This window comes from Danio rerio, chromosome 14 (genome assembly GCF_049306965.1).
Source record: "Danio rerio strain Tuebingen ecotype United States chromosome 14, GRCz12tu, whole genome shotgun sequence".
Classification (NCBI taxonomy): Eukaryota; Metazoa; Chordata; class Actinopteri; order Cypriniformes; family Danionidae; genus Danio; species Danio rerio.
The window spans coordinates 50,172,501-50,194,800 of NC_133189.1; the positions used below are offsets into that span (position 1 = coordinate 50,172,501).

A 22,300-nucleotide genomic window follows, 5' to 3' on the forward strand; every position below is an offset into this window, starting at 1 on the left:
GATTAATTCACATCAAGCACAATGCATTTAAAGGCATTAATGTTTTATAAATTCAAACATGACTCGTCATAAAGCCAGCGATGGTTTAGCCACGCATTCACATCTAACGTTACAATCAGCTTCCTCGTTTAACACCTGCAGATTCACAACCCTGCGAACTCCCCATCGCTTAACTAAAATTACAACCCGATGAAACTCAAAAAATGAATGACGACAAACTGATATGATAGCCAGAAGTCTTTGTTTTACCTTTCAATGGAGTTAGCCGCCATCTTGGACACACAGCGTTAAGCCCAGCCTCCCGGAGGTTGGTAGTTGGTGTATTTGGAGGAACTCTATTGGGTAACAACCGAATCCCTGTAGATCACCCTTACCATGGATACAAACCCATCTGCGCATGTATGCTTGTGTACACAAGATAATTGTAGCATGAACATTATATCGCAGATAAGCAAGTATCATTCATCATATGATTCCTTATTTCATGTCAGATAATATGTTTTAATCAGGCATTTTTTGTTGAAAAGGATGCTTCAGATTTACATACACTGGACATGTATCTCACTGGTTAATCCCATGCAGGCTAAACATATATATATGTATCCCTGTGGGTAATTCCATGCATACTTGTTTAATTTTGTTTATGTTTTTTGCTTTTCATTTTATATACAAATTGCTCCATTTCCATCAACAAGTTTACAATAAAACAGATGTTTTATGATTTTATTTAATGTTCAGTTTTCCACACAACACAGACACAATAAAAAATTGCAAAAACATTTTTGAGTCTCTTACACTGCTGTAGGAATATGTTTTAAGTGCTTAAAGGGATAGTTCACCCAATAATGAGCATTTACTCACCCTGAACACAAAATAAGATATTTTAAAGAAAGCTGAAAACCTGTACCAATTGACTTCCATATTAGGAAAACAAATACTATGCAAGTCAATAGTTACAGGTTGTAAAATGTAAAAAATAGATATTACTTCTCTTTAAACAGAGGAAATAAACTCCCAATGATCTGAAACAAGTTAAGCAGGGGTGTCCAAACTCAGTCCTGGAGGGCCAGTGTCCTGCATATTTTAGTTACAACCCCAATTAAACACACCTGAACCAGCTAACTAAACTCTTTCTAGGTATACTAGACCTCCAGGCAGGTGTGTTGGAGAAAGTTGGAGCTAAACTATGCAGGACACCGGCACACCAGGACCAAGTTTGGACACCACTGAAGTAAAGGGTTCAAAAATCATGACAGTATATTCATTTTTGGGTGAACTATCCCTTTAATAAAACAAACAATCTACCGAATACTAGATGGTTGTATATAAAAAAGATTTGATAGTTAGCAAACAAGAAAAATCTTACATATAAAGAAGGTTTTTTAACATTGATAACTTTTAAAAATGTAGAAATGTCAACTTCAGATGTCAAGTTTACAACACACAACAAAGTAGAAAAATATCTAAATCCGAAAAGGTATGTGACCCTGAAAGAAATTCATGTTTGCAACACATCTTCTAATATTTTTTCAGTCATCAAACTTGAAACCTCCAGCACAGGTGTCCCAATCGGTCAATGTTTTTATGCAGAACGCTGTGGATGGGCGCAATATAGCGTGCAACATCTCCATCACGTGAAAAGTCCCGAAAGAAAAGTCCCTGGTCTGCACAGAAGGTAAATTTCTGTGGCATTGGGCTGTTCCCTCGCATATACTCCCATACACCCAACAGCAGCAGCCGAACCTCAAAGGGCGAGAGGTGAGGGAAGACCTCATTGATATTACTCAAGACTGGAGGAAGTAGCTGACCTTCACCCATACATGATACAAGCCAACAGGAAGTTTGAAGGTGCCAGGGGGAGTCAGACACCGACGGCTCCCTTGAGGACTCCCAGTGAGCCAGTAAGGTGGAAAGTAGAGCCCTTAAAATGACAGAGCAATAGCACAGCGCTGGACGTCCAGCTGCGACCACATGGAGGAGGTAAAATAGCACAGGGTTTTTTTCGAAGCAACGACGAATGTGTATGTCTCGCTCAACTGTGGTTTTTGAATGTTCCTCTGGAGGCCAGGAAAGTTCTCCGTTTGCCACATCTGGGCATATATTCTCCACAAGAGTTACGGCAATTACCTTTGCAGCTTCAGCATTGATTGGTGGGAGTTTATCAGAAACATTAGGTTCACTACAAGTACTGCCAGCAGAACCAGTAGGGTTTCCTCCACTTGAGCTGCAGCACTGAACCATGACCGCAAGCAAGGTCTGCATATTCTGACTGACTCGATCTGGGTCAGGATGTAAGGGAGTATATGGAGGCTTCAAACCCTTTCCGATTATTCCAGCGTGGAAAACAGACCACACGTTTCCAGAGAAGTTAACTGAGGTGCCAAATTTGCGGTTGACGTCCAATAAGGAGATGCCCAAGTCTGGGACGAGGTTTTGGGCCTGTGTGGTGTCATCACTTGGGTTCTCTTGCAGACCTCCAAATAAATCTTGGTTGCCTTTATGTAGAGCTCCCTCCACCAGTTGTTGAAGCACAGCTTTTTGCGACAAAGAAGAATAAGCCGCAAGACGTGATAAGAGTCGCCTGGAGTAGCCTACTTCCTCTTGGCCTGCTTGAGGACTCTTCCCTTGTTGTCGTAAACACACAAAGAAGTGCGACACCGCAGCTCTACATATCCGCAACAGATGAGCTGGAGAGCACGCTCTGGGAATCTGGCTACATGAGAGAAGTCGGACAGCCGCTTTGGATACCCCTGAATCCCCATGAAGCAGTAATGGACAGAAATCCTGAAGGTTGCTGGACACGGCAACTCTGACTTCTGAAGCCATTGAAGACTGTGTTAAACTACCCGTTGTTGTTGTTGTTCCTCCTCCATTTTTTCCATCCTCCTCTTGACTCTGTACCGCAGTAGCCAGGTTATTCAGCAGCTGAGCTAACTCTTTGATATCAAGAGTTTGTGTGTGGATCTGAGCAACACAGCGGGCTACTGTTGAGGGTAGCAAACCGGAAAGTGAAGTGGAAAGTTGGGTGTATAATTGCGAGGCCAATGCAAGCTCCTCTGGATTTCGGGCTTGAGTGAAGAGCTGGCATAAAGCTTCAGTGGCTATGCTTGGGCCACCATAGACTGACAGCAGACACAGGAGCTGGTGCAACCAAAGGTGCCGCTTCCTCTCAAGTCGAAGAGTTTCAGCACACAGATCAGCAATGTGTGCCTGGAGCTCCTCAAGAAATGGGATCACTTGGGGCATTGCCGGAGAAGTAGAGGACTGTGGAAAAGGTTCATCACCGTCCGGTCGGTTGTGCACCAGTTTGTGAAGATGCAGCAGAAGCATTTGCAGTAATCGGTCACAGGCCTCTCGAATACCATCATGGGGAGAGGGTGTAGGACCTGATATGATCACTGAAGAGGGTGTGGCCGTGTCTGCAAGAAACTTCAGCACTCTTGCTCCACCTGAAGGGCTTTGGCTTATGAGGTGCACGGCTAGACCCAGCATATTCTCAAGCTCCTCCCGAGGCAAAGCCTGGAATTGGGCTTGTAATTGAATTAGGACAGGTGGTCTGAGAAACTCAACAAGCTCTGTAGAAACGGCACCAAGGAGAGTTGGGGAAAGAGCAGCGAGTTGAAGAAGGAATGGTACAGTTGCCCTACGGAGATGAGGGGAATTTTCCCATCCACCTGCTCCAGATGTAAGCTGAGGTACATTTTGTGGAGGCACAGACAGACTGTCCTGAAACATCCTGAGAAGCTCTTTCTTGATGCTATCTGAATGTCTGGAGGCCAGGTGTCCAAGGATACCAACTACTGAGCCAATTTTAGGGACTCTGCTACTCTTGTCTATTGCCTGCTGTTGGCTGATCTTCTCAGCAGAGGAATATCCGTGTGCATAGAAGTCTTTGAGACCACAAGCTAAAACCCTGCTAATGATAGTACCAGGAAAAGCAGAACCAATATGGGCGACGACCCAGTCAAAATGAGGAGAATGCTGGACTGAGGTGTCCAACAAGGCATCCACACATGCATCGGGACACCAGGCCAACATGGCCGCTAGACACTGGGAGTAGCACTCCATTAGTGAGCGAGTGGCTGCACATGACATCCAAAGCTGCAGCAGCTCATTCAGGCTGGAGGAGTGAGGAGCAGCCCGTCGTCCTGCATGCTTGCTGCTAAGCTGACCAAGGAGGTCTACAGCCCAGCTAGACACAAGGGGAGCCCAAGCTTTCGGACTCAGCTTGATAAATTCAGAGAGGACTGCGTGGACTTCTTTAATAACATCCTCTAAATTTGATATGCTGACGCTGGCTCCTCCACTTGCACTGTTACCACCATTTTCACCCTCTGCCTCCAGGTCCTGTAGAAAGGAAGCAACGTATTCATCATACACTCCCCTTAAATGCTCCAAGACGGCTTCGCGGCAGGCTGGGACAGTTCGAAGGAGGCGTATTGCACAGCGAGCATGATCCCGAACACTGAGTTTACGTCCTTGTGTCTGGTCGACTCCACTGATGAAAGCCTTGATTTCTAATGACAGCTCTTGAGGACTGATGGAAGAAAGAAACAAAGTTGGTGAAACACAAAAAATATTTATTTAGTGTATATGCTAGGAATTAACTAAATACGTTTCATTCTGTTTTGCTGTCTGAATCATATTAGATTGACAAAAGTGATTTCATGTACATAATAACCTAATTATTTACAGGAAACATACAGCAGGGGGGGGAATACATTTATGATTGGTTAAAATAACCAAAAAAAAAAAAGAGTGCAATTAATTTTACAGAAAATACGTAAACAACGTTTTAACTTTAGAAGAGTTATTATTATTTATTTTTGCCAGTTGTCACATTCTACAAAAACAACTTTCAATAGCCCCTTTCACACATACAGACCTTTCCAGAAAATTACCGGCAATTTTCCGGAAAGGTTGTATGTGTGAACAGGCCCTTTTTGAAAATACCGGTAAATTTGTTCTGGCTATTTTCCGGAAAGAGAATTTGTAACATTACCGGTAATTTGGCGGAATGCTGCGCTGTGTGAATGCAGAAGGAAGATTGCCAGAAAGACCGCGTACACGTCTAGAACGTGCTGACGTGAGACGTCTACTTTAGTCAATCGGAACAGTCAGACGCATTCACGTGCGCGCGGTTTATGAGATTAAAAGCCTTTGAATATTTTTCCAGACACATTAGCTGTTAGTCAGATAACGTTTCTATGTTCCTTCTTAATGCCAACTGTGTAAATAATTATCGCTAAGATGTTTATGATAATCCGTTGTTTGTTTACCTTCAAGCTTTGCGTGTGCCCGTGAGCGCCAGCACACACACATATCATGAACATCTCGACATGCGAAAGTGTTTCTCTATGTTTTCATTGGAGTTGTACTCAATACTAATCCATCCGAAGAGTTTGTAATGTAGTCAAATGTTTACAAACACAAGCGCAGCCGTTTAGAGGTAATTTCTGGTTAATGATGTCAGAATTTACCGGCATTTTGCGATGGATGTGTGAATGCTCTTTTCCGGAAAAATTCCGTAACGTCCTCGCCTCTGTGAACAGCGCTTTTTTGAATATACCGGTAAAGTCTTTCCAGAAATTTTCCGGATATTTACCGGTATCACTGTGTGAAAGGGGCTAATGTCATTAGACAGACATATAATAATTATCCATCTCTCTCTCTCTATATATTAGGGCTGTGCAATTAATCGAAAATCCGATTTCGATTCTTCTAACGATTTGTTTCTTCTAACACTTCTAACGATTATGAAAAACCATTGATCGATATAAACGAGTATTCCATTATTTACCGCCCCCTTTTTAGTTGTACACATTTGTTGCTCTTAAAAGTGGAAAAGACCGCATGCTTATGTGTGTATGTGTGGCGCGCAGCCACAGTAGCATACGGTCAGCATTTGGTCTCATTCGCACACTGTGACGAGCAGAGCGAACACATCTAAAGTCATCTTAATGTGAGCGCTTTAATGTTCAAATAGGTGTCAAAACGCAGTATTTAGTGATTATTTATATTAACCATCATTTGTGTGATAAACAAATGAGTAAAGGATCAAAAGACACGTGAAAGCGAAAACATTAAAGTGACAGAGCAATATTCCTGCTGCCGCCTGTTTTTATCATTATTAATAAAACAACAAGGAGAAAATCCCTCGCTGCTCTTGACTGAAGGACTTTTGTAGCTAAAGTGTTTTTCTTACAGTTAAGATGCTCAAAGCACAGTTTGTTTCATATTTTTATTCTATTGTATTTATTTCTCTTTCCTTTGTAGGGAGGAAAATAACTGTATATGAAGTTGAAATCAGAATTATTAGCCCTCCTGAATATTAGCAACCTTTTCCCACCAATTTCTGTTTAATGGAAAGAAGATTTTTAAGAACTTATTTCTGAACATAACAGTTATAACATAATCATTTCTAATAACTGATTTATTTTATCTTTGCTATGATGACAGCACATAATATTTTATGAGATATTTTTCAAAATACAAGCATTCAGATTCAAAGTGCGATTCAAAGGCTTAATTGGGGTAATTAGACAAGTCATTGTATAACAGTAGTTTCTTCTGCAGACAATCAAAAATATATATTGCCTAAAGGAGCTAATAATATTGACCTTAAAGGAGGTTTCAAATTATTTAAACCTGCTTTTTTTCTAGCCAAAACAAAACAAATAAGACTTTCTTCAGAAGAAAAAAAATATTACAGGCATCCGCTGCGTAAAAACTTGCTGGATAAGTTGGCGGTTCATTCCGCTGTGGCGACCCCGGATTAATAAAGGGACTAAGCTGACAAGAAAATGAATGAATGAATATATATATATCATTTGAAACCAATAACGAGTAAATGCAGTGAAATTAAACATATTTAAAAAGTAATCTTCATAGCTGTATCTACTTTCCCATTTCCAATAACTTGATATAAGAATATAATGTCAAAATATGGTTGAAAACAACATAGTTCTCCTATCTATAAAAGAAAAGGTGATTGATCATACTAAATTTAATTATATTTTTAAAAACACATATATACTCTTTTATACTGATAATGCAGCAATGCAAACTAGAACTACATCTATAAACTGAAACACCGTTTATAAGCTAATAATAACAATCATACTTGTATTGCTCACCTGTAATTGTTTGGAGTGTGGCTATGAGTTTGTATGCCTGGTAAGGCATTCCCCTCGAACATCCCAGACATCTTTAATGAGCTTACGCTAAATATTCCATGCAGAGTATTATATTGCCATAAATAATAACAACAACAACGTCGATTTATGATAGGAAAGTTGACTATTTACAACTTATACCAGTTTCAGCCCCGTTTCATTGAACGATGCACCAGACACCGGAAGCTCTCGTACTTTCTTTCTCTCGCCGCGGGAAAAAATCCGGTTTGGTCACACATACCGCCCTCTGTAGTTTAGGAGAGCTAAAATCTGGGTAGTAAAGACACATACACACAAAACATTCACCATTCAAAATGGAGTGAGCTCGTTTGTCGATGAAAACACACCGTATATTTCTAATATGATACTAATAAGCACATTTATGAAGGCAACAAAACTGAGATACTCAGTGAGATATAACGTATAATTAATGTGATATAATGTTCATACAAGTGTTGGGTTAAAGGTTGGGGTGGGGTAGTCGTTAATAAAATACAATTAATAGGGAATTTAATAAATAATATTAATCATTTTCGTTGACTTTAGGTATAGCAACAACTGATCTGATATATCTGATCTAACAACAACCGTGTAACAGGTGCGTGACCTGTTGAAATAGTTCGCCCGGGCTCTTAAAACCTATTGTCATCTGATCAGTCATCTGACAAAACCTGAAATAAAGTGAACAAAAGAGATGTACATAAAACTAAATACTTTTACAATAGTTTCCGAGGAAAACCAGCCCATAAGCGCGTCGCTTACAGAAGGACTGTGATTGGTCGAGCAGCGAGATCTATTTATTCTGTGGAGTCTATGCTTACTTGCTTCAGAAACGAAACAACTTCGACAGACATCATTGTAAGTATAAGATATTCATTCTTTAAGACCACAGTGTTGTTAAATACAAAATTTATTACTTAATAAGCAAGAATATTAAGCGCACTTGTTTGATTTTTGTTAGTTTTTGTTGTCGAGTGTTAGCTCCTTCAGTAAATTTATCTGTTTTCGATGTATTTGATACTTAAATTCAGCTAAATATGGTAAAAAAAAAAAGTTTTGTTATGTTTCTAATAGGACTGAAAAGCAAAACACAAGTTTGAGATCGCCATGAACAAGGTATTTAAAAACATTTAATACCTTTTAACTACTCAGAAGAATGGAAGATAACATGAATATATATATTTCTGATGTTATTATTGACAAATTCACAGTTTAATACTAAACTGTAAATAGATGAATACAGAGTCTGAAAAGTTTAATATATATAAGTGTACTTTAAAGTATTGCTTAGATTGTTTATGGCAGCAAAAATAGCTAAATACTTCATTAAAACCTCTCTGAAACCTGCAGACTGGCTTTGCTAATATGTTTACAGTTTCACTTTTAAGTACAAATGGAGTTGGTTTATGTTAATTAAACTGTCTTAATAATTGTAGACAAACATAAGCCTCTGTATTTTTTATTAAGCCTGATATTGTCATCTAGTTTGATAAGAAACCACAACCCGGAGACCTCATTGAAATCTTTCGAGGCATTTATCAGCACTGGGCTATTTATGTCGGAGATGGTTATGTGATTCACCTGGTTCCACCCTGTGAGTTTTGTTGTTTTATGTTTAACATGCTTTACATACTGCAGAGCTTGTTTTACCTGGATCAAGTCTTCTGATTGTTCTCATTTCTGATTTTATGTCTTTACAGCTGAATATGCTCATGCCGGGGCCAACAGTATGATGTCTGTGCTACACGAAAGAGCCAAAGTGAAGAAGGAAAACCTTTATGAAGTAGTTGGCGATCATGATTACCGTATCAACAACTTTCTGGATGACAAATATGAGCCTCGTCCGATTCATGAGATTCTGCAGGACGCCTACAGTGTTTTAGGACAAGAACGTTCGTATAGTGTGTTCAGTGGGAACTGTGAGCACTTTGTTACCGAGCTGAGATACGGAAAGGCTCACTCTCGACAGGTACAGTTGATTGGGATGACATACAGTTGAAGTCAAAATTATGAGCCCTCCTGTACATTATTTTTTTATTTGCTAAACAGAGCAAGGAATTTTTTTACAGTATTTCCTATAATGTTTTTTCTTCTGGAGAAAGTCTTATTTGTTTTAATTCGGCTAGAATAAAAGCAGTTTACATTTTTTAAAACCATTTTAAGGTCAATAAAATTAGCACTAAGCAATATTTATTTTTGGTTATCTACAGAACGGCGAAGCAGTGGCGCAGTAGGTAGTGCTGTCGCCTCACAGCAAGAAGGTTGCTGGGTCACTGGTACAAGCCTCGGCTTAGTTGGCGTTTCTGTGTTGAGTTTGCATGTTCTCCCTGCGTTCGCGTGGGTTTGCTTCAGTTACCCCCACAGTCCAAAGACATGCGGTACAGGTGAATTGGGTAGGCTAAATTGTTCGTAGTGTATGAGTGTGTGTGTGGATGTTTCCAAGAGATGGGTTGCAGCTGGAAGGGCATCCGCTGCGTAAAAACTTGCTGGATAAGATAGCGGTTCATTCCGCTGTGGCGACCCCGGATTAATAAAGGGACTAAGCCGACAAGAAAATGAATGAATGAATGAATGCCTACAGAACAAACCATCATTATACAATGATTTACCTAATTACCCTAGTTAAGCCTAGTTAGTAATATCTAGTAAAATATTATTCTGTTTAATGACAAAGATAAAAGAAATCAGTTATTAGAAATTAGTTGTTTAAACTATGATGTCTAAAAATGTTTTCTGTTAAAAAGAAATTAAGAAAAAATATACAGGGGGCTAATAATTCAGACTTCAACTGTACAGTATGCAAGGTATAATTGACCAGACCCCCTAGTTTTTCATGATTTTTTGTTATAAAAATGACTGATGATTTTGATAATTCTCAGAATTTCGAAGACAATTTTGCGACTTAAAAATATGTAAATATTAAAAATTATATATATATCTTATTTACCCTTATAGGTGGCCTACTGTGTTAGGTGTGCAATCGGACACTATGACACAAATCATAAAAAATAAGGCTTCGTTATTTAGTCTCTCGCCAAGACAAGATCTAAAACAGTAGGGATTAAGCCAAATGAAGTTTGTATAACTCTTATTTTTATCCACAATCTTACTTTCTTAGATTCCAGTCCCTGGAGCATCTGACATCATGTACCTCACTCAAGACCTGTGTTAGGGCTTTCCCTACCGTATTACACCTAAGACACGGATTGCCGTAAAACTCGTCATTGGCAGGGAAGCGTTTTCTCTCGTTAACTGCATGAAAAGAGTTAAACGAAATTATTTATCGATTTGACGATCTTCATCGGTTTGTTCCATTGCTCTTTTTGTTAAATGTTTGCTCACTTTCTTTTGCAGTCTTAAGCGCGTCAAGCGCACAATTCACGCCACAGGATGTCTAATCCCATCTTTGCATGTAAATCACTCACTTTTCATCCGCGTCTGCTCACTGCACAGGCTAAAAACTCCCACTCCAACTGCAAAAATGTGCAACTCTTTGTTGATCTTGCGTTGGTTTCAGCGATCGCGTAATCATGAAAAACTGGGGGTTCTGATTGACAACAGGCCATTGAATTATTAGAAAAAAAAAACACACCTGAGGTGCTGATGTGGTCATGGTGAAAAGCAGTTGTAATGTAATGTAATGTAATGTAATGTGTATTTATATAGCGCATTTATTGTGTATGGCCATACACCCAAAGCGCTTTACAATCATGAGGGGGGTCTCTCCACACCACCACCAGTGTGCAGCATCCACTTGGATGATGCGACGGCTGCCACAGGACAACGGCGCCAGTGCGCTCACCACACACCAGCTATTAGTGGAGTGGAGAGACAGTGATAGAGCCAATTCGGTGGAAGGGGATGATTGGGAGGCCATGATCGTAAGGGCCGATAGAGGGACTTTGGCCAGGACACCGGGGTTACACCCCTGCTCTTACACGAGAAGTGCCATGGGATTTTTAATGACCACAGAGAGTCAGGACCTCGGTTTAACGTCTCATCCGAAAGACGAAAGTTGTACATTATTTTGCAATAATGGGATCTATGCCGAAGCATGCTAATAGGACTTTTAATTTGCCATTAACCTGGGTTAAGCGCTTCCGGCGAATTGAATGGCAATGCAAAATCCGGTGCATTTAAGGTCTGTTTTTTTTTAAAAACAGCGATCTCCACTGGCTGAGTGATATCCGAATTAAAGTGGGTCTCAGTTTGTACAAGAAGCACTGCATTAAATTACATTTTCCCCGCCATATCTTTATAATATGAGCATGTGTTTACCCCAGTATATTCAAGGAGCTTCTGCGTTAGCCTGCCGATTCTGACGGCCGCGTGCGAGTAAACAGCTTTTTGTCTCGTTTTACACTTGAGCAACTAAATAAATGCTAAAGTTTATTTAACTGAATGTATTTTAATGACATTACAACATCGATGCTGTATAAGGAACCGTATAAAATGAGAAATAGTTCACAATAACAGGTCACCGGAAGTGTATCAGCATGGGAACAGCACTAGCTCGGCACATACCCTATTCAACATATCGGAGTAAATTATTCCACATATGATAACGACACCTATAGACATTATTTAGGTGTTGCATTTCTAGATATTTGTCAGGTTTTTGTCCTCAAACTGCTCCTGTGTGTAGGACTAGTTTCTTACTCATCCCATCCAAAGCCTTTTGTTCCGTTTGGTGTCATTTTTGTCTTAGTATTAACATTAAGAATGTGTTTTATTCTGGGCGGCACAGTGGATCAGTGGTTAGCACTGTCGCCTCACGGCAAGAAGGTCACTCGTTCAAGTTCAAGCTTGGCTAGTTGGCATTTCTGTGTGGAGTTTGCATGTTCTCCCTATGTTGGCATGGGTTTCCTCTGGGTGCACCAATTTCCCCTAAAGACATGGGCTATAGGTGAACTGAATGAACTAAATTGACCGTGGTGTGTGTTAATGAGAGTGTATGGGTGTTTCCCAGTACTGGGTTGCGGCTGAAGGGCTCTGTGTAATACATATGCTGGATAAGTTGTCAGGTCATTCCCCTGTGGCGACCCCTGATAAATAAGGGACCAAGCTGAAGGAAAATGACTGTATTTGATTCCTCTTGGTATGTCAGTGTTCATCCATGTGTCACAGAATGACTCACAGCAAATATTTGTAGGTAAATAGACTGGATATTCATGCAACAGTTGTTCTACAGGCATAGTGCAGATTCTTAAGTCTAACATAGCTGTAAGATATGAAACCATTCAATGTAGTGAAATGAAACTGTGGTGTGGTCCAAACCGGCCTGAAACTACTTTAGCTGTGTGCTTATATGAAAATTATGGCACACTATTGAATTTCAATCAGCCAATTTAGATGCAAGCAATCAATAGCTTCATAGTACAAACACATACTGTCAAGCCTGAAATTATTCATACCCCTGGCAATTTTTGACATAGAATCTATAGAAATTAAAAATGTAAAACAGGAAACATGTTGAGACCATGGTTATTGTTTACGTCTCTCAAAATAATCTGTATATATGATGTGATATGATAGTAGATTATTTATTCTTATTATGATTATTAAACCGCAATAACCAATCACAACAACGAATTCATTTTGATAATATTGTTTTTTTATAGGTGCGAAAAGCAGTGGAGATGGGTGTTGCTGCAGGAATTAGCTTCGGAGTCCTTGCTTATGCTGTTGTAAAGATCTTTGGTTCAAACAACAAAGAGAAGCAAACACAATGAACAGTGGATAATAAAGAGCTATTGCTATTGCTAAAGCTATTGTTGATGACTTTTTTTGAAATATAGTTTGGGGCATTTTATCTAATTTATTTTGTATGTGTCGTTTGGTTTACCATGTTTACATTGTAATCCCTGTATCATTATAAATATTTCTAAAACCGTATTGTTAATAACACACCATAAAAAAAGTCTGTTAAGAATTTCTGTATTTTGTGAATCATAAGCGTTTTCTGTTTATTTATGGTTGTAAATTGCATTATGAGATGTTGATCTCTGCTCTGTCCACTTTTGACGATGAAAATTCAACTCTGCAGTTTAACAAAATTAATTTTCTTGACATTTTAGTATAGTTTGAAATAATATGATGTATAAGAAATGATATTTAGAGAAATAAGTTTGTGAAATAATAGAAAATAAACTGGCAGTTTATTACGAGGGTTTAGTAGTATAAAATACAACAGCAACCCAGACAATATTTCACTTAAAACTATTCAAATTTTTTAACAAAAGTCAAACTTTTCAATGTTAAAAGTTGCAAGAAAGGTCAAGCTCCCATAATGCAATTCAAAAGCACAAACAAATGGCAAAAAATAAAAACATGAACCACATTATATGGAAATGCTTGGCTCACAAACATGTATAAATGTTCATAAATGTAATGTAAAGCTGTTTACAATGAAATTAACTGTGTCTGACATAAATCTGATAACAAATAAAACTTGATTTGTGGTGATGCAGTCAAGATGAGTTAAGATTATTTCTGAAATAGATGTAATAAGTAATATAAACAATATTACAAATATATAACTATTATGCATAACTATTGAACATTAATACAAAAATAAGTATTAGTGAAAATTACTGGTAAGTAAATAGTCAAAACATATAAAATAAAACAATATAATTACTAATATTTCACTCTGGGCAAATTAACTACCCTTTCGTTAGGTTTGTGGCTGTTTTTGCCCCATTGACTTCAATTATAAAGACATTTTTTGATTGCAAAGCCATGATACACATAATCATCCATATTCTTGATTGTTGCCGATTTTCCCTCTGGGTGGAGGTAATTTTAATTTTTTTTTACTGTTGATCATCAGTTGCAATAGCAAAAAAATAAAACATGTCTGAGGAAACATAAATAAGCAGCTCAGCTCTCAAAACATAAGTGTATTATGCAAACACACACACACACACACACACACACACACACACACACACACACACACACACACACACTATAATATGTTGTTTTAATTCATATAAAAGCCAAAAACTTTTTAGCACAGGGATATATAAAGGGTTAATGCTGACAACTGATGATCAACACAATAAAAAACACAGTAAAAACGACAAATTGTACCCATTCGGGAAAACAACCGACAAACAACAATGCATAACTACCTATATACAATGTCTTTGAGATGTCTTTGTACTATGTCTTTGTCATTATATATAATGTAATGTAATGTAATGACATATAATGTAAGCCAATGGGGCAAAATCATCAACAACTATAACGAGAGGGTTGTCAATTTGAACAGGACACAAGGGTTAGCACAGCATGGTCACTTTAAAAGGGCGTTCGTCAGCCAATGATCGCTATCAGCGCCGACTAGCTCTGCGCGCTGATTGGCCGAAGCTTTTCTCTCATCCTCCACATCAGCTGATTTCTGCGCTCTGATGTTATTTTTTACCTCAGACGGACAAATACAGCGGACTGGAGTGTACACATACACGGACTCAATCTGACATCTCTGTAAGTACAAGTCAGTAATTGATACAAATGTGTTAAGATATTACGAAATGAAGACCGTGTGTAAAGCCTGGGATAGTATGGAGTGGGAATTTGTTTGTTTATCAAGACCGTTGTCTAGATAGACGTCAAGCTGTTTTTATAGTCTGATTTTCATTTTAGTGTCGATTTTTTATTATTTAACTTACGCATATGAGATTTGATTTCCAGAAAATGTACATGGTGGTTTATGTTCTGTTATTTTATGGACAAATAGCCTAGAATTAAACGTATATTTGACGTTAAAGTGCTTGAGCTCGATTGTTTTTCTCCTTAGGACTGAGGAAACGTTATAAACGAAAAGTTCGTTGAGGTTGCCATGGCACCGACAAAGGTAAATATCATTTAATAATATGAAACAACTGGAATAATACTGAAATATAACATTAAATGACATACAGTATCATTTTAGTGCTGCTGGCATTGATGAAATCATGCTGTTTGACACTTTTGCACAGTTTGGTAATCATGCTGCTTATTATTGCTCAAGGCTCAAGGTCTGTAACGACACAAATATTACAGATTACATACAATAACGTGACACCTCTGTGAAAGTATCGGTATGACATCCACAGATAACAAACACACTTTCACTTTCTGTTTTTTAGCCATGTACAAGAAGAGAAATGGGTTTTGAGGTTAATTTGGCTAAAATTACCATTTTGAGTATTTTGCAGGTGATGATGGTTAACATTATGTGCTTAATTTTAGAGATGAACAAATATTCATTTTAAAACTTATTTTGAAGATTAAAAATCAGCTTAAAAAAAATATATATATAATTGTGTGTATATATATATATATATATATATATATATATATATATATATATATTTACTATTTATTTTTTTATTTTTTTAATCAATGTGATTTGTGTTATTAACTGTCTCAAGTTTACAGACGCAGAAAAGTGTGTCGTCACTGCTCATATGCTACTCATCAAAAAAATAAATGAACTTCAAATGAGTTTAGATTTTGTGTAGATCTTCCTTGATACAAGAAGTAGTAAAGTTAATTTTACTAATTTGAAAAATAGGTTAAATTAAGACATTTTGCATCACATTTACTTTACAAAATAGATTGCATATTCAAAAGAATGCTATAAACCAGTGGTTCTTAAACTGTGGTACGTGTACCACTAGTGGTACGCGGGCTTCCTTCTAGTGGTACGCGGACGAATGAAATATGTCTTGTACATGCTTCACACATTTCCAAGTTTACCAAAAATGATGTATATAATATGCCATATATGACATATAGCCTATATTTCTGAGGTAATCTGCCATGATCTTTCTAACTGTGCAGTTAGCTGCTTTACTGGGCCTATTACGCTACTGTATTTCAACACTACTCATTTTGGTGGTACTTGGAGAGACAAATTTTTTCTAAGGTGGTACTTGATGAAAAAAGTTTGAGAACCACTGCTATAAATTAACTTATTCTGCATAACATCAATTTGTGTAAAAATGATTCATGATACTTATAAAGATAAATCAAGATACTTTTAATACTTAATCATAATACACATTTTGCATCACACTTACTTTATTAAATAGATTTTCTATTCAAAAGAATGCTGTAAAGTAACTCATCATTCTGCATAACATCAATTAGTGGAAAGATGAATCATAATACTTATTTATTTAACCTGTACTTATTAAAATTTGTATAAGTAGAACATATGATATATTTATAAAGATTTAAAATTTGTATTTCAGTATATTAATTAGTATTTTGTATAGTGTTTTGTAAAGTTGTTTTGTATATTTATTAGTAATTATTTTATTTAGTAAATTAATTAGTATGTTAATTAGTATTTTTGAGCTGAAAGTTTCAGTAATGAGTTTTGGCAGAGGCAATTTTATATGATGTCACTACCGAAACTTCACCAAAATTTTGGTAGTGAGAGTTTTGGTAGAGACTTTTTTATTAATTCTCACTACTTGAACGGTTGATGAAGTTACTTTTGAGCCAATAGTTTGACATTGTGGGCTCTATTTTAACGGTCTAGGTGCAAAGTCTGAAGCGCAGGGCGCAAAAGCGTTAAAAGTTGTGTCCAAAACCACTTTAGCTATTTTAAGAAAGGGAAAATTTGCTCTGGTATTTCTTATCTCCTATTCCCTTTAAGAGTCAGCTGCGTTGCTCCATGACGCATTTGCTATTCACATGGCGGACTTTGTAAGTGGAAAAACTGAACACTTTAGTTAAGAAAATAGTAAAACAGCATCTGCAGCAAGAGGATAATGAGCCTCCTCCATTCAGCCTTTACTTTCACTTTCTCTCTTTCGTGGATAAGGAAACAGTGTTCCAGCAGATTTATGCTAAAATATTTGAAATATATTTTAATCTAAGACATTTTTACAGCAGTTTAATTTCGTGCATCCCTAACATAACAAAAGGAAAGTAAATTTGCCCAGAGTGTATTGTTGAGTTTAAAAAAAAAAAAAATTCAAAGCATTTTCCCAAAATAGCTGTCAAAATGTCACCAAAAATCATTACACTAGCTGAAACAGAAAAGGTTATGGCCAAATTAAGACTCAGTATCACTCCAGAATACATAAAAACATCCCCAACAGCACATTAGGGTTAATCTCAAATGTTATTAAACCTTATAATATCCTAATATTCACTAGTGAAACGGCTCTTATGTTGTCTCCTAGTTTGATCAGAAGCCAGAGCCCGGAGATCTGATTGAAATCTTCAGAGGTGGATATCAGCACTGGGCTATATATGTGGGTGAAGGTTATGGGATTCACCTGGCTCCACCCTGTGAGTTTGTTTTAAATGCTTCATTTATTGAGCTTTATATTGAAGGTTATTTCTTTTAAAGCCTTATAGATGTCATCTGACTTCTTTCCTCACAGCTGAACATGCTCAAGCTGGAGCCTACAGTATGATGTCAGTGCTGTATGACAAAGCCATAGTGAAGAAAGAAGAGCTTTATGAAATCGTTGGCAATGATAAATATCAGATCAACAACCTCCTGGATGACAAATATGAGCCACGAGATATTTGTGATATTCTGCGGGACGCGCACAGCCTTTTGGGGCGAGAACTTCCATATTGCGTGTTTAGTGGGAACTGTGAGCACTTTGTTACGGAGCTGAGATACGGAAAGGCTCACTCTCGACAGGTACAGATTGAATGTATTCTGATAATATTGCCTGTGCATATTAAGGATAAAAACTATAATAATATACTAATTCCGATACTATAGTAAAATTTTTCTTATTTTTTTTTAAATGCCAGTAAATAACAAATACATTTAAAATGGTAAAAATATAAATGTTTTAACTATTTAAATATCTGGCTTCTGTTTGATCAGATTTTCAAATGTGATTTCAAAGCTGAAATATTTGCATCATTACTTCAGTCACATCATCATTCAGAAAACATTCTAATATGCTGATTTGCAGTTCAAGAAATGTTTATAATTATTATTATAAAGGTTTAATAACGATTAAATATTTATTCAGGATTCTTTGATGAATGGAAAGATCCAAATATCAGCCTTTATTTGAAGTAGTTTTCAATATAATAATAATAAACGTTTTTTTAGAGCACCAAATAATTTCTCAAGGATGTGACGAGTAATAATGCTAAAGATTCTGAATTTAAAACTTGTAAAATAGAAACCGTGTATTTTATATGACATTTTTATATTTTCGTTGTATCTTAGATTTAATAAATGCAGGCTTAGTGAACAGTCTTCAGTTTAGAACAGTGTTTATAAAACATTAACTGGTAGTGTACACTCAGCGGCCACTTTATTAGGTACACCTTACAAGTACAGGGTTGGACCCCCTTTTGCCTTTAGAACTGCCTTAATCCTTTATGGCATAAATTCAACAAGGTACTGGAAATATTTCGAAGAGATTTTGGTCCATATTGACATTATAGCATCACGCAGTTGCAGCAAATTTGTTGGCTGCACATCCATGATGTTAATCTCCCGTTCCACCACATCTCAGATGTGCTCTATTGGATTGAGCTCTGGTGACTGTGGAGGCCATTTGAGTACAGTGAACTCATTGTCATGTTCAAGAAATCAGTCTGAGATGATTCCTGCTTTATGACATGGTGCGTTATCCTGCTTAAAGTAGCCATCAGAAGAAGGGTACACTGTGGTCATAAAGGGATGGACATGGTCAGCAACAATACTTAGGTAGGCTGTGGCGTTGACACGATGCTCAATTGGTACTAATGGGCCCAAATTGTGCCAAGAAAATATCCCCACACCATTACACCACCACCAAGAGCTTGAACCACTGATAGAAGGCAGGATGGATCCATGCTTTCATGTTGTTGACGCCAAATTCTGACCCAACCATCCGAATGTCACAGCAGAAATCAAGGTTCATCAGATCAGGCAACGTTTTTCCAATCTTCTATTGTCCAATTTTGGTTAGCATGTGAACTGTAGCCTCAGTTCAAAGCCACTTAAATCAGCTTTCTTCCCCATTCTGATGCTCGGTTTGAACTGCAGATCGTCTTGACCATGTCTACATGCCTAAATGCATTGAGTTTCTGCCATTTGATTGGCTGATTAGACATTTGCATTAAAAAGCAGTTGGACAGGTGTACCTAATAAAGTGGCTGGTGAGTGCATATCTAAAGCATCACAGAGGAACGATATTGTTCCAGTTTTTTCGTAACCACCTGTTAAATAATAAAAACTTTAACAGCCAATCACAATTCATCCTGCTTTTAAAAGTGGCTCATGTTATTAAATGATATCATCAATTGTGGACATTTGGTTTACATAATCAAAATTCAAAAATAATCTTGAACTATATAGTAATTTTTTAAGGTAATTCTGCATTTGATCTATTTTGACAGGTGCGAAACGCAGTGGAGGTCGGTGTTGGAATTGGTGTTGCTGCAGCCATCGGTGTCGGGCTTCTTGCAGCTGCAGCTGCCATTTTTGGTCCAAAAAACAAAGATAAGCAAACACACTGAGGACTGGCAAATGCAGAAGTGAAAAGCACAACTGAGGAGGCCTTTCGTTTTTAAAGTGAAAATAAAACATTGCACTTAGTAGAAGAAAAAATGTAAATAACAGAACATGAGATCGCCAGCAACCAAAATCCCATCAGTTCTGTCTGATAACAAAAGTGTACTTTGATATATTGCTAAACTTCTAATGCCTGAGGCAGTTTTAAATCGTTTTGATATCACACATTTCCCTTTCTACTGGTTTAAAAGCACTTTATGCTAAGTTGAATATATATAAAAATATAATATAAGTGATTGCACCTTTATTGCAGTGATTAATACGCGTTGCTCAAATCCTTCATAGTCTCTTATGTCTTCAACTGTGTAAAAAGATGTTCCCATGGCCATATTCCAGAAAGACAGTGCCAAATATTATTGTGAAAGGAGGCTTCATTTGCCATGAATTGAACACAATTGGCCTGAAGCCTATTGAGCGTCTGGAGTAACTTTGGTGTTTCTCCTCAGGCTCAGAGAATGGGTCTGATCCAATTATCCATACTAATGTAAATTTAAAAAAAGAAGCCCAAAGACGGAAATTAATAAGTGAAACTGCATGAGGTTGGGGAAACAATGCAATGATAAATCCATCCTCACTGTCTGACCCCGAGGCCTGACATTGTTTTATTTTGATGTGATTTCTCTTTCTGCTGGTTTCCTAATGATATTTCAAGCACTTTAATAACTGTAGAATAACTATAGGATGAACGGTTGGTTTGACCAAATTAATCTTCAAGTAAACTGCCATGTTTCTATTTTTGAGCCATTAAATCTTTGACATTGTATACTCAAGAGTTGTGCATTTCTTTGGTATTGTCATAATATGCATGTCTGAGTGCTGATTCTTACTTTAATTCTGTAACGTCCCTCTTTACACAAGCTTATCTTGAGATCTCGGTCTCACTGGCCTGCAGTAATTACATCCGCTCAATGAGAGCTTTGTTACCACTTCTTGCTAAATACCGAATTCTTGTGACTACAAAGCAGTGGGAAATAAACACAACTGACAGCAGAGACAATATCTGTTGAGCTAGTGGAGCACATGAAAAGCAAAACAAATCAAGTTCGGCTCATTTAAAAACAATTATGACACACTGTTGATTACCATAAAGACTGATGTTGCCTCATTCCTTATTTTATATATATATATATATATATATATATATATATATATATATATATATATATATATATATATATATATATATATATATATAAATCAAATAAATAAATAATTTGTGCTTAATTTATGCCGAAAATGCTGGATCCGGATACAGCACCTCTGAAATCTGATCCGGCACCTCATTTTACTGATCCCCCTCCTCCCCCGTCCGCTGTTCACTTTCACTTTGTTCTTCGACTTCCCAGCCCTCTTCATTTTCGTCCGCGACAACCAACCCCCACCCTGGCTTTTGTCTTACATCCACATCACCCCTCTGCTATCCAATGCCCCGCTATTCCCCCAACCTACCCCTCTCCATTTTCGTGTGCAACACCTTTACAACCTCAGGTGGCATGCAGGATCCGTTACCCCGATCTGTTCCAGGACCTCGCGATTTACAGATTAAGTACTGGGGACACTACACTGTCAGTCAGCAATGTTTTCGGATGAGACGTTAAACCGAGGTCCTGACTCGGTGTGGTCATTAAAAATCCCATGGCACTTCTTGTAAAGAGTAGGGGTTTAACCCCCATGTCCTGGCCAAAATTCCCTCCATCGACCCTTACTCATCATGGCCTCCCAATCATCCCCATCCAACTAATTGGCTCTATTACTCTCTCTCCACTCCACCTATAGCTGGTGTGTGGTGAGCACATTGGTGCCGTTGTCCTGTGGCAGCCGATGCATCATCCAAGTGGATGCTGCACACTGGTGGTGGTGTGGAGAGACCCCCTCATGATTGTGAAGCGCTTTGGGTGTATAGCCATACACAATAAATGCGCTATATAAATACAGATTACTTTGCTTGTTCCATTTTTTGTTTTTTAATTGATTAATCAAATATTATTATCACTAATATTTTGAATAGTTCTTATTTTATATTAAGAGGCCTTAACTACTAAGTACTTGGATAAAAAAAAACAACAACACTGATGTATGTTACGGATAAGTTTAGAAACAGATTTGGTGATATGGGAAGGTTTAGGGGTTAATGTGATCACTTAACAATGTAATTAGAAATGTGACAATGTACATGTACAGAAATGTTCAATGTAAAAACAGTTAGGTACAGTAAGTGCACCAAATTATTAATATATATATATATATATATATATATATATATATATATATATATATATATATATATATATATATATATAAAGTATAATATGCATAGTAATTACAGCCTCTAGATATAAAGACAGGGTGAATATTAACAGAACAGAACTTTTACCATACTGCACAGCAGTTCCACGACCACATCCACCATCCCTTTAGATAAACATTTGCACATTAAACACTGGACAAAGATAAGGAATTAGATCATTTTGACATACGACTTGACTGTTGAACAGAGATAACTTGTCTGCTTTCCTTGTTTTGACACCAGTGTAACGGTTTAACTGAACTTGACTTACATGCAAGCAATAAAAACATTACATTT

At 37.4% G+C, this 22,300-nt stretch overlaps 4 protein-coding genes across 7 annotated transcripts in view; 2 read left to right on the forward strand and 2 right to left on the reverse strand.

Moving 5' to 3' along the window:
* ganabb (glucosidase II alpha subunit b) overlaps nt 1–301 on the reverse strand; it is a 37,122-nt gene extending 36,821 nt beyond the window's left edge. For both annotated transcript variants that reach the window (XR_012389980.1, XM_009291260.5), the window contains exon 1: nt 250–301. Coding sequence is in view for 1 of the 2 variants with exons in the window: in XM_009291260.5 (XP_009289535.1) it covers nt 250–272 (23 nt within the window). In the remaining variant the exon portion in view is untranslated. The remainder of the gene's footprint in view (nt 1–249) is intronic.
* Nucleotides 302–709: 408 nt separating this feature from the next.
* ints5 (integrator complex subunit 5) lies at nt 710–7,368 on the reverse strand. 2 transcript variants are annotated; one of them, XR_012389979.1, is made up of 3 exons: nt 7,137–7,368; nt 1,255–4,537; nt 710–1,058 (listed from the first exon to the last, which is right to left on the reverse strand). XR_012389979.1 is itself a non-coding variant. In XM_687970.9 (2 exons), exons 1-2 carry the CDS (start codon nt 7,205–7,207, stop codon nt 1,537–1,539), a joined length of 3,072 nt encoding a protein of 1,023 aa, XP_693062.2. In that variant the 5' UTR covers nt 7,208–7,368; the 3' UTR covers nt 710–1,536. The 2 variants fall into 2 exon arrangements, 1 of the variants encoding a protein (XP_693062.2); XM_687970.9 differs by having other exon boundaries at nt 710–4,537.
* A 629-nt stretch (nt 7,369–7,997) lies between these two features.
* Nucleotides 7,998–13,649, forward strand: rarres3 (retinoic acid receptor responder 3). 2 transcript variants are annotated; one of them, NM_001076626.2, is made up of 5 exons: nt 7,998–8,033; nt 8,250–8,291; nt 8,661–8,769; nt 8,876–9,144; nt 12,797–13,647. In NM_001076626.2, exons 2-5 carry the CDS (start codon nt 8,283–8,285, stop codon nt 12,905–12,907), a joined length of 498 nt encoding a protein of 165 aa, NP_001070094.2. In that variant the 5' UTR covers nt 7,998–8,033; nt 8,250–8,282; the 3' UTR covers nt 12,908–13,647. The 2 variants fall into 2 exon arrangements, with proteins under 2 accessions (NP_001070094.2, XP_073777749.1); XM_073921648.1 differs by having other exon boundaries at nt 8,004–8,033; nt 8,643–8,769; nt 12,797–13,649.
* A 978-nt stretch (nt 13,650–14,627) lies between these two features.
* On the forward strand, nt 14,628–20,479 carry rarres3l (retinoic acid receptor responder 3-like). The gene is made up of 5 exons (NM_001002623.1): nt 14,628–14,666; nt 14,980–15,036; nt 17,363–17,471; nt 17,567–17,835; nt 19,542–20,479. Exons 2-5 carry the CDS (start codon nt 15,022–15,024, stop codon nt 19,659–19,661), a joined length of 513 nt encoding a protein of 170 aa, NP_001002623.1. The 5' UTR covers nt 14,628–14,666; nt 14,980–15,021; the 3' UTR covers nt 19,662–20,479.
* The last annotated feature ends 1,821 nt before the right edge of the window (nt 20,480–22,300 follow it).

Excerpts from the sequence above, each read along its gene's own strand:
- rarres3l (NM_001002623.1), top strand. Across the intron at positions 17,472-17,566 it reads GATTCACCTGGCTCCACCCT|CTGAACATGCTCAAGCTGGA; the intron begins GTGAGTTTGTTT and ends CTTTCCTCACAG. Across the intron at positions 17,836-19,541 it reads GAAAGGCTCACTCTCGACAG|GTGCGAAACGCAGTGGAGGT; the intron begins GTACAGATTGAA and ends CTATTTTGACAG.
- ints5 (XM_687970.9), bottom strand. The coding sequence starts at position 7,207 with ATGTCTGGGATGTTCGAGGGGAATGCCTTACCAGGCATACAAACTCAT. Across the intron at positions 4,538-7,136 it reads CACACTCCAAACAATTACAG|TCCTCAAGAGCTGTCATTAG; the intron begins GTGAGCAATACA and ends TTCTTCCATCAG.
- rarres3 (NM_001076626.2), top strand. Across the intron at positions 8,770-8,875 it reads GATTCACCTGGTTCCACCCT|CTGAATATGCTCATGCCGGG; the intron begins GTGAGTTTTGTT and ends ATGTCTTTACAG. Across the intron at positions 9,145-12,796 it reads GAAAGGCTCACTCTCGACAG|GTGCGAAAAGCAGTGGAGAT; the intron begins GTACAGTTGATT and ends GTTTTTTTATAG.